Source organism: Carcharodon carcharias, chromosome 16 (assembly GCF_017639515.1).
Source record: "Carcharodon carcharias isolate sCarCar2 chromosome 16, sCarCar2.pri, whole genome shotgun sequence".
Lineage (NCBI taxonomy): Eukaryota > Metazoa > Chordata > Chondrichthyes > Lamniformes > Lamnidae > Carcharodon > Carcharodon carcharias.
This window is the reverse complement of record NC_054482.1, coordinates 57679699-57693436: the sequence shown is the minus strand read 5'-3', so window position 1 is coordinate 57693436 and position 13738 is coordinate 57679699. Positions and strand designations below refer to the sequence as shown.

At 44.8% G+C, this 13738-nt stretch overlaps 1 protein-coding gene across 2 annotated transcripts in view; it reads right to left on the bottom strand.

Annotated features, from left to right (window-relative positions):
• LOC121289239 (interleukin-23 receptor-like) overlaps positions 1-13738 on the bottom strand; it is a 113672-nt gene that overhangs the window by 74961 nt on the left and 24973 nt on the right. For both annotated transcript variants that reach the window (XM_041208471.1, XM_041208472.1), the window contains 2 exons: positions 4891-5060; positions 3635-3786 (listed from right to left, as the gene is read on the bottom strand). In XM_041208471.1, coding sequence (XP_041064405.1) covers positions 3635-3786; positions 4891-5060 — 322 coding nt within the window. The remainder of the gene's footprint in view (positions 1-3634; positions 3787-4890; positions 5061-13738) is intronic.

The following is a 13738-nucleotide window of genomic DNA, read 5'->3' as shown; positions in this document are numbered from 1 at the left end:
TCAAAAGAGGACAGCCACCCAGTACTGCAAGAGGATGAATGATCTCCTCTGTTCCGCCAGGGTAAGTCTCTCTTCTCATCACTCACAACTCACACACTCACAAACCGATCACACATCCACATGCCTTCACTCACTGTCAGTTCAAGGAACATCACCATTCACTCTCTCACACACACAGCTTCGTTGTCCTCATCCCGTCCATGGGACCACTCACAACCCACACAGGCCAGGCATACTTATCATCTATTTTGTTTCAGATTTCCAGCACCCGCAGTATTTTGCTTTTATACTTATCATCTGACCTGGCAGGCATCCTGTTTACACTCTCTCCATCCCTATTCATGCACGACAGGCTGGCACACAACAAGAGGGAGAGGTCGCAGACCAGTGGAGGAATGCCTGAAATCAAGGTCCTTACGGACTTTGAAAACAGAGCTACACAGCTGGCTGGCTTTGATCTGGACCGGTCCTCTGCTGACAGTGAGGTCGGCAGTGCTCTAACAAGTGAGGGTCCAGCAGTGCAACATCTATCAGACAACCATGCTGTGAGTGATGTGTCCTGTTTCAGAAGCCACGGCCATGCACTAATTATCTCCTCTTTCTTCTGCAGGCTAATCTGGGAAAAAGCCGATGGAGTCCATGACCCAGGGCCTCCAATCAAGCCCCAAAGAAACCTCTGAAGGGGAATCTGGAGGCACCCTTCCTGAAGTTCCATCACAGCGCTCACCCACACCCTCCACCAGCACAGAGACCCACACCTCGATGGGACCAAGCTTTAGAGTAGCCTTGAGATCACAATCTGGTGAGCACATTGCACTGTTTGATCCACAGCATGCAGAGACAGGGACTTCCCAGATGTCTGGCACTCGGAGGCCAGAAATTTTTTGAGTCCAAGTCAAATGACGAGCCTCTGGACTGTCACAGTTGCTGGAGGTGCAAAGGCAAGCTCGGAAACCTCAGGAAGGGATGGCTGCTGTGCTCCTCAGATTGTAAGACAGAATGGAGGAGTATGTCCACCTTCAGGCTGAGGCGAAAGCGCTGGAATGCCAATGTACCGAGATCAACACTGGTAGGATGGCGGCCGCCATGGAGACCTTGGTCCAGGAAATCAGTCCTGCTGTGTGGGCTCAACTCCAATGCTGATGCCATAGTTGGCCTTCAACGGTGTGTACCCAAGAGGGGTGCGGGGCAGCTCGATCTCACCCTAGTTACCCCTTCTCCCCGAGGAGTCAGCCTGGGGCCCCTGGACACCCATAGGGAGGAGGATCAGCAAGTGTACCCCCCAGGGCCATCAATCCAGGTGACTCCAGGAGTGTCCGACCCCCTTGGACCTCAGCAGCTCCAGCTCCACAGGCCGAGGAGGGTGCTACTGTCACACAGCAGGATCCCAAAAGCAGCCTGGGGCCCTCCAGGTCTTGGCCCTCCAGAGGATGCTTGTCAAAGTCATGCAGTCAGCAGGCTGCCTTCACTTCCACTGTGGATGGCTAGGGAGCATCAAAACATAGCGTCAGGGTTAGGAAGTTAAGAAGATGTAGTTGCACAGACTGGGCATGGGTGTTAATCACTTGTACATAATGTTCACTATTGTTAATAAACTCCCAAGAATGTCTCCCTGCCTATAGCTCCTTGTTCTGATGAGCAGTGTTCGTGTCACTCAGATGTGAAACCTTTCTGCACAAGATAAAGGCAGGTGTCTCAGTCCAGGGCCTCTTCCCTGTGTATTGTGCAGCCTTCAGACCAAAGGGATGGTCCAGCCTCACACTCCCTGGACACATTACTGATGCCTGCACCTCAACGGTGCTTGTCATTGCTGCCAAAATGTTGTGGGCAGGCTTCTCAGAGCTCCACCATTCTTTCTTAGTGCTCTCAGCACCTTTAAGGTGGGGCTGGCCATCTCTTCAGCATCTATGACCAGTGATGCTGTGCTCCTGAAGGGGTCAGGTGCTGAAGGCGGACAAAGGATCAGGTGCTTTTAATGTTTCACGGCTGCGTCTGTATGACACGTCCCTGATCACAGAGCACATGCAAGCTGCCCTTGGCCAGACAGGAGTCAGACATTGACAGAGGCTACGTGAAGACCTATGGAGTGTCCTCACTGCACGTCGACATCATCCTCCTGCAATCGAGCAACTTTTATGATCTCTAATGCGTCTCCATGACAGGAGCATTATCACAGAGTGTATGCACACTGCCATAAGCCAGATGGGAGTCAAACGTTCATAGATGCAACGTGAGGATCTATGGTGTCTCCCCACTGCATGTCGTCATCATCCTCCACAAAGCTAACAGCTATGAGGGCATCCCAAGCCCGCCTGCTTCGTCCAAGGGCCTCATCCCTGTCATCATTGCCTTCGAGGACCTCCTCACCCTCATACCTGTCGATGTCCTCCTTATCAGAAGAGACCTCCAGCTCCTCCATCTTCTCCACAGCCAGCTCCTCTCCCCGTTCACTGCAGACCCCTTAGATGATATATCGCTTTCTGCTGTTGCTTTTTGACATTCAAGCTGGCTCTAACTCTTATCCCTTCATGTTCTGGATCTGAGCATTTCAGCAGAAACAACCCTTTAACTTCTGTGTCATGCCCTGGTTTCTGTTGCCCCTGATGGTGGAGATGCAATCAGGAGTGAGATTCTCACTGAAATCCTACCTGCTGTCCTCCATACAAAGAAAATGCGATCCGATGCCAGTGGAATCACATGGGTGGGTGAAAGTCTTGCCACCATTCACTGATAATCCAAACCTATCACCAAGTTTACAACAGCAAAGTTTAATGGGCACTGGGAGCCTCCTGTGGCCTATGTTTAGTAATTTAAGAAAGGCTGCATTAATGTACTTTATTGAATATGACAAGAAGATAGGTAGGGATTGTCGAAAGCAGCGAAAAAGGCGGGGCCATTGCTGGAGTAAGAGAGGTTAGTTACAGACGTGTTATTAACTCAATTGCAGCCACATTTTCCATTCTACTTATGAATATTAGGCCTAAATGCTCAAAACCAGGGCCTGAATTTTTTGGATTGCGGGGTCTCCCCTTCTGCCAACCAAAGAGTTGGCAGGGAACACATCCCTACTGACTCCAAGTGCCCTACAGCTATTTCACGCTCGAATGAGTATAAGTGGCTGCAGGCGGTACTTCTGCCCCTCACTCGTGAGGAAGACCCGCCTTAGAGAGTTGCTGGCCAAATTGATTGACTGGCAGCTCTCCCGTCCTGCAGGGACTTCTGATGGAGGTGCCCTGCACCTGGGCCCCCACCCTTTCCTGCCCAAGATCTAAGCCCGTTCTTGTTTGGGCTTCCCCCATGGCAGGTAAATCCTCCCACCCACCTTAAAATTGAGGCAAGGGCGGGCTTTGCATCTGAGGCCTTGCCCGCCCTAGCGTAAAATCGTTGCGAGGTTGGGTTAGGAGGGAGCACAGAGGGAATCCCATTCCTTCAATTTCAAGTTTGCCTAAAAAGCTGCTGGCGGGAGAGTGTGAAATTCTGGCCCGGGGGTGGCTCGCAATGTAAATGGAGTGTGGGTTCATTTTGTGTATACCAGAAGGATAAAGAGAAACAGAGTGAGGATGATGCTTATATCTTAGTCAGGAAATAATGCATACTTCATAAAACAGCATTCTGCAGTAAGTCTGGAACTTACCAGAGTCCAGCTGATACCAGGATCGGACGTTATTCTATACCTCAGTTCAAACCAACATCTTGCACTTGTTGAATTTCTCCAGTGAATGATGGTCTTGGCAATTGAATTTTTTATAAATTCAACTTTAGTGATGTTTGGTGCATCAGGCTTAGCTATTTAAACAAAAATATTGTTACAAATTGGCATTAGAATTAGAATAACATTTCTCCCAAGATTTTCCCTTATCACTAAAAGATGGTCACTGGGAATTTCCTTTGGGGCTCTTCTGAATGGTTATCATCACTTCAGGGGAGAATCAGAAACCCATGTATGCAGGTTAACCAGCCTTCTCGTTAATCTCCTGCAACGCTGGTCAAGTGGGAGTAGCCCTGAGGGAAATGACTGTGGGTGATTTATATTGGATATAATTCCACAGGTACTTTCAGTGCTTCATTTTCTTGCCCAAGTGATTTTACTTCATCACTAGACTTTTAGGCCCTAAAAATCCTAAGGATACTGGAATCTCAGCAGTTGCTCCAAGCTCACTCCCAAAGGTGAAATTCGCCACTGACCCTACCAAAGTCTGCAGGCTCAGAGAGAGGACCTTTAATTTGGAGAGAGTTAGAAGGTGTTCACACTTCTTGGGGCCCAACTAGGTATTCACCTTGAAAATTTCAATAAAGGGTCAGAAAGTTAGTGGAGCTCCAGTTTGGATATTTCTTAATATTCCTGCAGGGGGGCTGCTCTGAAAATATGTTTTCTAAAAACACAGCTTTTCTCCTGTTCAGTGGGGTAGACATTAATCCCAGTTCCCCAGGGGGACTGCTACTGTATTGGCCATCATGCCATCAGCTGTTCCAGTGCCAACTCCAGATATATAGAATCATCACCCAGACTCCCCTATCCCACGTTGATGGCCATGTTTGGCATGAGTAGAAGCTCCATGACCATTATTGATACCATAATGCTTGGCTAGGACCCCAACCTAATATACAAAGTCTTAGCAGTACCCCAGAAAGTCCCAAGCTTTTCAGCCCCTTTGTCTGTTCAATGGTGGGGTTAAATACACACGAGTCCAAACTTGTCCGCACCCCAGCATCCATAAAAAGATGTTTTCCAGCAGGATTGTGGCAATATGGACTCGTGATAAAATGTTGGGCCTTCCTAATCTGTTTTAACTAGGCTAATTGTTTGCTTACTGATTCATCAGAGGAGTTTGAACACAGGACCGAAAAGGTCAAGTACAATTGGAACCACTAGAAATTGTAATACCGTACCTATATCGTGGATCGAAAAAGTTAGGTCCTTAGATGTTGCATTTCCTAGTGCATTCGCGGCTTGTACCCAAACTTTGTATAGAGAGGCTTTTTCAAGATGATCTCCAGAAACAGTGACATTGCTAGTTCCAAATTTTGTAGGAAATATCTGTTCTTTACCTGTTCCCTCACTGTAACGATAAGATAACACAGAACTCATAATACAGAAGTGTGAGAATGAAAAGCACAAACAAAAAGGAACAAAGTTTTTTCTAATGAATGTAAAAAAATACAACAATCCTATACCATAAATTTAGTATCTCGTTGAGTTCTGCATCATGAGATCCACATCATGAAGGGCATTTTTTTATTATAGCTTAGGTTGGGCATGCAAAGAAAAGGGCATCTTCTAGGCCCATCTGATAATGCCAGCAAGTGGCCAGATCCATTTTCATGATCTGGCTTTATTTTAATACTTAAGGTTATTTGCCAGTGCTTTGCTTAAAGGTGAGAAAGACTTGCATTTATATATTGATGTCAGAAAATCCCAAAGTGCTTTACAACCAAACATGTACTTTAGAAGCAGAAACTAAATACTGTGGATACCAGAAATCTGAAAAAAGGAGAGCCTGTCAAAAACGCTCAATAGGTCTGGCTGTATCTGGAGAGACATTTCAGGTCAATGGCCTTTTATCAGGACTGGGAAAAGTTGGAGATGTAAAAGGCTTTAATAAAGTGAAGGGGGGAGGGTGGGAGAAAGAACAAAAGTTAAGGTCTGTGATAGGTTGGAAGGCAGGATTAAATGACAAGAGAGTTCATGGTGCAAGGCCAGAGGGAGTGGTAATGGGACAAGTCAAGAAACAAAAGAGGAGGTGTGAATGGCACAATAATGAATAACTGCCATCAAAAAATCAAAAAGGAGAAAAAACAAGAGAGACAAACACAAACCAGCAAAAAAAAAGGAAACAACATGGGGCAGAGGTTACAGTCTAAAATTGTTGAACTCCATGTTAAATCTGGAAGGCTATGAAATGCCTAAACAAAAAATGAGATGTTGTGCTTCAAACTTACATTGAGCTTCATCAGAACACTACAGGGCACTGAAGATAGGGAGGGGGCCTGAGTCAGAACAAAGAATGCACCACATATCTCACAAAAAGGCAGGTGTAACTAGGACACATACTGGCCCCCTAAAACACCTTTTATTTGGAGGAAGTGAGTGGAATTAAAAAAGAAAGAATTCAATGTGAGAACAAGTTCAGCCATGGTGGCAAGGGTGGTGGTGGGTGGTGACTGATTGGACCTCCATTCAAGGAAGAAGCGGAGAGCCCTAAGACCAGCCTAGTGGTGAATGGAGGTGTAAGGAGATTGGACGTCTGTGGTGAAGAGATGGTTAGGGTCAGGAAACTGGAAACTGTTAAAGTGACAGAAGGCACTGGAAGGGTCACAGATATAGGCGAGAAGAGACTAGAAAAGGGAGACGAAAAAGAATCAAGATAGAATAAATCAGTTCATTGGGGCTGGAACAGTGAAATTATGAGTCTATCCAGGCAGTCTTGTTTATAGATCTTGGAAAGGAGATAGGGGTGTGCTGTTCAGGGTTGGGGGACTATGAGATTGGAGGCCAGGGGTATGAGGTCAGTGACAATCTTGGAAATGGTGGTTTGATGTTCGGTGGTGGAGTCATTGTTGGGGGTGGCAGGAGGAAGTGTCAGAGAATTGGCATTTGGCCTCTGCTAGGTAGGCTTGAGTGAAAAGGTCCACTGTGTGGCAGAGGACTTCTGGCTAAAGAAGTGGTCACAGAGGCAAAGATTTTGGAAGAAGAGCTCAGCATCATGTTGAGCTCAAAATTCATTGGGGTGGGTAACTAAAAAGATGAGCTAAAGCATTTACTAAAGACAACTCATTCAGGGTCAGAGAGGGGAAGGTCAGAGAGTACCGTGAATACACAGCAGGGGGTGAGGTTAGAGGAAGGATTAAGCTCAGAGTGGAGTGGACGGGAAGAATGATCAAGAGGATGTTGATATCCATTAGCTGATGAAACTTGCAATCCTTCACACCTCAAATGAAGGAAAAAAGTTTTTTGTTGAAGTGTTAGATGAGACAAATGATGAAGACCAGGACAGCTTTGAGATAGAGTAAGTTGGTGCTCCTGAAGAGAGAGATTGAGAGCATGCACATGACAACGCAAGGCACTGAGTGTGGATCTCAGGATGTAGCGAGAACAGCGATTTGAGAGATGCTGAACATCAAGGAGGTAGCTCGTGAGTGGATCTGAAACACGATGGGTGGAATTTCAATTGAAATCCATAAGATTTATGTCGGAGCCAAAGGCTGTTGCTGAGGAAGACAATCTGGCTGTGAAAGCAAGTTTTGGTAGTTACATGATTTAACTCAAAAAGGGAAATAAAAAGCAATGAAGGTGAACAAGGTAGAAGAGGCAAACAGAAATCCTGTCAGAGAGAAGAACAGGATCTTCAATGTGGCACTCCTGGAAGAGATGTGACAGTGAGTTAAACACTAATACAATATTTGTGGGTGCTGGAAATCTGAAATAAAAACAGTAAATTCTGGAATTACTCAATAGATCTGGCAGCATCTGCGGAGAAAGAAACAGAGTTAGCGTTTCAGGTCGGTGACCTTACATCAGAACTGGGGAAAGTTACAGTTGTAACTGGTTTTAAGCAAGTGCTTTCAAAGTGTAGTTACTGTTATAATGTAGGAAATGGGGCAATTACTTTGGACACAGTAAGCTCCCACAACAATGTGATAATGACCAGATATCCTGTTCTTAAATAATGTTGCTTGAGCAATAAATATCAAGGGCATTGAAAAGAACTCCTCTGCTCTTCTCCAAATAGCACCTCCAGGACCTTTCACATCCAGATGAGGGGGGCAAATGTCTCATCCAAAAGTCAGCATCTCCAACAGTGTAGCACTCCCTCTGTACTGCACTGGAGTGTCAACCTAGATTATGTGTCAAGTCTCTGAAGTGAGACTTGAACCTACAACTTGCTGAATCAGAGGGCAGAGTTCTGCCCTCTAAGACGTGGCTGACACCTGAAAATGGGGAGCTTATCATGCTCCTTTTAGGCAGCTTGTCCATTGGAAGTGTAGAAAACCTAACGGGTTTGCCAATATTTGAAGGAAGTCTGTATCTCTGAAAGGATTGGTGAACTGGAACTGTCCTCACAGTCTACTAATAGGACAGGATTCAGGGCCCAGAGCGTTTTAAATAGGGCCACATAGAAATCAGCAGCTGGAAAGACATTTTCTTCCCTCGTGATCAGAAGCAATGCTCAACTGTAGTGGAGACAGCTGGCTGAACACAAGCATTGCTCCAGGAACCAAGCAATAATGCTAGAAGTAATTTAACGACCTTACCAGAGTTGCTGGGATTCCCTTTCACATCTCTCCGACTCTCTTCACAACTCTGCAACACTGTGTTGGAGCCACAGCAGCGCCAATATATAAGAATTATGAATATGTTTTTATTTTGCTTTTGTTTTTAATAGTGACTCAATTAAAACGTGAAAAGGATTTATTTAAATCATGCTCTCAAAAAAAACCTGCCTTTCCCTGTCCTGTTCTCAAACACTCTTCTCAAAGCTATTGATATGAAACTTTTTTGAAACCTAGGTTTTGATCACAGCAACTGGGGTGGGGGGGGGTGGGGGGATGGGGGGATGGCTGTCACGACTACATCCACTCGAAGATTGTTTACATCAGAGGATAGTTCAGAGGGTGATAAATAACCGCCTGGAGTGAAAAAGATATGAGGCATCTCATCTCTTTTTGGGGTCACCAATGACCAGAAACTTAATTGGAGCACTAACAAGAGCAGATCAGAAACTGGGTATTCTAAAGTGACTGACCTACCTCCTAACTCCCCAGCATCTACAAGGCACAAGAAGGAATATAATGGAATACTCTCCGCTATGCCTGGATGTGTGCAACTCCAAGAACATTCAGTACTGTCCAGGACAAAGCAGCTCCCTTGACTTACACCCATCTCACCTTAAATACTTACTCCCTCCAACACCAGCACATGGTAGCTACGGTGTGTACCATACATAAGATACACTAAAGCACCTCCCAACTTCTACCAATCTCTGTTTTGCAATTTTCAATTGATCTAGCCTCAACAGTTTTTTGGTGAATTGTAGAACCACAGAATGGTTACAGCACAGAAAGAAGCCATTTGGCCCATCCTGTCTGTTCTGGTTCTCTGAAGAAGCAATTTACCCAGTGCCTGCCTTGTCCCCATAGCCCTGCACATTCTTCCTTTCCAGATAATAATCCAATTCCCTCTCGAATGCCTCGATTGAACCTGCCTCCACCATACACACAGGTAGTGCATTCCAGATCCTAATGACTCGCTGCATTAAAAGATTTTTCCTCATGTCGCTATTGCTTCTTTTGTCAATTACCTTAGATCTGTGCCCTCTGGTTCTCGATCCTTCCACCAATGGGAACCATGTCTCCTTATCTACTCTGTCTGAACCCCTCATGATTTTGAATACCTCTATCAAATCTCTTCTCAACCTTCTCCAAGGAAAACAATCCCAACTTCTCCAATATTTCTTCATAACTGAAATTTCTCATTCCTGAAACCATTGTTGTGAATCTTTTCTGCACTCTCCTAATGCCTTCACATCCTTCCTAAAGTGCAGTACCAAGAATTGGATGTAATATTCCAGTTGAGGCAGTGTTTTGTACAGGTTGAACGTAACCTCCTTGCTTTTGTACTCTCTATCCTTATTGATAAAGCCCAGGATGCTGTACGCTTTATTAACCACTCTCTCAGCCTGTCCTGCCACGTTCAATGCTTTATGCACATATTACATTTCCTCTGCTCCTGAGCCCTCTTTGGAATTGTACCCTTTTATATTGTCTCTCCACATTTTATCACTAAAATGAATCACTTCACACTTTTGGAGAGAATTGCTCTATTCTGCTCTATTCCCTGAATATTCCCCTCTGGATCACTTGCTTTCTCATTCTCACACACCACCTCAAATACTTTCACATGAGGAATGTAGATAGTGTAAGTGGTAGCTGCCCCAGCCATTCCTTGTGCCAGTCTGTTCTAAGGACTCACTGCATGAAACAAACCTAATATGTTCTGCCTTGATTACAAAAGTTCACCAAATAATGCAGCACCTTTGCTCACAGTGATACATTAAAATAAATCAAAGTTACCATTTTAAGAGCTTCTGTTTCAGCTCAATGAGCCAGTAACTGAGGTTAATTACCAGAGGAACTCATGGTTTTACACTTCATCAGTTCTTATTGCAATCAGTACTTCAAATGCAACTGACATGTTCAGTGACCAAATTACCACCTGTGAATGCAAAATATTATTCGGGTTTTGTGGGTAGAATTTCTCCGACCACAAAGAACATTTCCGCAGAACAGTACTTTAAGTGTTGGTAATAAGGAAAGTTTCTGTTTAAAAACAAGACACGTGCAAAATGTAAAAGAACAGCTAGAATTTAATTCAAATTCTAATTCCTTGTGAAGTATGCATATTATTGGTCAACTAAAGGAAAACTTGATAACACTTAAGGGTGCTAGTAGACATTGCAATGGACTACCAAAAACTGAAACATAATTAATGCTGTGTGTAACTCCTTGCATAGCAGATTTCAATTATAATTAAGAAATAGATAAGCGAATGAATCAACACGTGAGTAGTTGAAACACGTTGTACAAGATTGAACCATGGCCACTATTGGAAGGTCCTGTGTTTGATCATTAGTTTGTGGTGAGTTCATTGACCCTGATGGGCCAGTGGTGAGGGCTGCCACATATGTGCTCCGTACTACTGCCTAAGAAGGGGAAAACACAACTTAGATTTCCCCCTCCCAGCACTTTCCTGTGGCTGTTACTGAAAAATCTACATGTCAGCAAGGACAGGAATGGGCACAGCTCAGTGATTCCCCATATGGTCAAGAAGCCTGCTGAGATTCATCATTCAGGTTCACACAGACCACAACATTTAGCATGGGATAGGTGATGGTCGAGGGCAGGGGGGTTGATAATAATTAAAAATAAATGTTAAGAACAGTGGGATTCGTTGTTATGTTAATTGTGTGTAAGGGCAATCAAAACACAGAATCACAGAATCACACAGTGCAGAAGAGGCCCTTCGGCCCATCGAGTCTGCCCCGACATGTGAGAAACGCCTGACCTACCTACCTAATCCCATTTACTAGCGCTTGGCCCATAGCCTTGAATGTTATGACGTGCCAAGTGCTCATCCAGGTACTTTTTAAAGGATGTGAGGCAACCCACCTCCACCACCATCCCAGGCAGTGCATTCCAGACCGTCACCACCCTCTGGCTAAAAATGTTTTTCCTCACATCCCCCCTAAACCTCCTGCCCCTCACCTTGAACTTATATCCCCTTCTGACTGACCCTTCAACTAAGGGGAACAGCTGCTCCCTATCCACCCTGTCCATGCCCCTCATAATCTTGTACACCTCAATCAGGTTGCCCCTCAGTCTTCTCTGTTCCAACGAAAACAACCCAAATCTATCTAACCTCTCTTCATAACTTAAATCTTTCATCCCAGGCAACATCCTGGTGAATCTTCTCTGCACCCCATCCAGTGCAATCACATCCTTCCTATAATGTGGCAACCAGAACTGCACGCACTACTCCAGCTGTGGCCTCACCATGGTTCTATACAACTCCAACATGATTTCCCTACTTTTGTAATCTATGCCTCATTTGATAAAGGAAAGTGTCCCATATGCCTTTTTCACCACCCCACTGACATGCCCTTCTGCCTTCAGAGATCTATGGACACACACGCCAAGGTTCCTTTGTTCCTCAGAACTTCCTAGTGTCATGCCGTTCATTGAATACTTCCTTGTCAAATTATTCCACTTATCTGTCCATTTGACCAACCCATCTATATCTTCCTGTAGCCCAAAACACACAACATCACTGTTAACCATCCAGCCAATCTTTGTGTCATCTGCAAACTTACTAATCCTACCCCCCCCGACATAGTCATCTATGTTTTTTATATAAATGACCCAGCACAGATCCCTGTGGTATACCACTGGACACTGGTTTCCAGTTAATAAAGCAGCCTTCTGTCATCACCCTCTGTCTCCTACAACTAAGCCAATTTTGAATCCACCTTATCAAATTACCCTGTATCCCATGTGCATTTGCCTTCTTTATAAGTCTCCCATGTGGGACCTTGTCAAAGGCTTTGCTGAAATCCATTTAAACTACATTAACTACACTATCCTCATCTACACACCTGGTCACCTCCTCAAAAAATTCAATAAAATTTGTTAGGCATGACCTCCCTCTGACAAAGCCATGCTGACTATCCCTGATCAAACCTTACCTCTCCAAGTGGAGAGAGATTCTCTCCTTCAGAATTTTCTCCATAGTTTCCCTGCTACTGACGTGAGACTCACTGGTCTGTAGTTCCCTGGCTTATCTCTCTGACCCTTCTTAAATAGTGGAACCACATAAGCTGTTCTCCAGTCCTCTGGCACCTCCCCCGTGGCCAGAGAGGAATTAAAAATTTGGGTCAGAGCCCCTTCGATCTCCTTCCTTGCCTCCCTCAGCAGTCTGGGACACAAATCATCTGGATCTGGAGATTTATCCACTTTTAGGCCTGCCAACACCTCCAATACCTTGTCACTCCCTATATCAATTTGCTCAAGAACTTTGCAGTCTCTCTCCCCGAGCTCGATGCCTTCATCCTCATTCTCTTGGGTGAAGACGGATGTGAAGTAATCATTCAACACTCTACTGATGACCCATGGCTCCAGTTTTTCCACAAAGTCTGCACCTATAGGCCCTGAAGTTCCATGCATTGCTTTTATACCAAATGAATTGTGTCTATCTGGAGAGCTGGATCAGTTCATTATTATCCATTGCATCGTTCATTGACATAAATATTGAGGGAAGTGGGAGTGATTTGCTTGAAAATTGAGAGAAAAGCATTTAAAAAGTCAGTTCTGGCTAAAGATTGCTGCAGCAGTGGAACTTTCCTGGGTGGCACTTAGCTTCTTCTGGGCCACTTTATAAGAATGTTTAACATAGGGCAACCTGGCAGAGGCAGGTAAAGAAGAGGAGAAGGCATTACACAAAGGTGGAGAAGTTGTCAATAGAAAACAGAGTCTGAACTGCAAATATACAAGCAAAATACTGCAGATGCTGGAAATCTGAAATAAAAACAGGAAGTGCTGGAAAAACTCAGCAGGTCTGGCAACATCTGTGAAGAGACAGAGTTAACGTTTTGAGTCCAATATGACTCACTTTGGAACTTCGAAGAAATCATATCGGACGTGAAATGTTAACTTTGTTTATATCTGAGTTGCAAACCCTCACAGACCACACAACTGTCCTCCAATACCTCATCTCCTGGTCCAGGCACAGTGAGATTGCCTTCACTTGGCTCTATTCTTCCTTATCCAGACATAGCCAGAGCTTTAGCAATAGAGATTCTCTTCTCGCCACTGCACCATTACCTCTGAGTTTCCCAAAGGTATAGCTTTGACCTGTCCCTCTACAGGCTGCCTCTTGGTGATATAATTCACAGACATGACATTGGCTCCCACACGTACATTGATAACATCCTGATCCGAACTCTCAACCCATCCAATGATTTTGTCAGACTGCTTGCCAACATCCAGTCTTGGCTAAATTATTTTTTTGCTCCATTTGGGAAATCTGAACCCTCGCCACCAATTCTATCCCCCTCCCCAATCACTGTCTTAGGTTGAAGCGGACTGTTCACAGCCTTAGAATTCTATACAACCTGAGTTGAGCTTCAAATTCCACATACTTAATGTTACAAAAGAAAATCCAACTCCCATATCTCTGCCAGTTGAA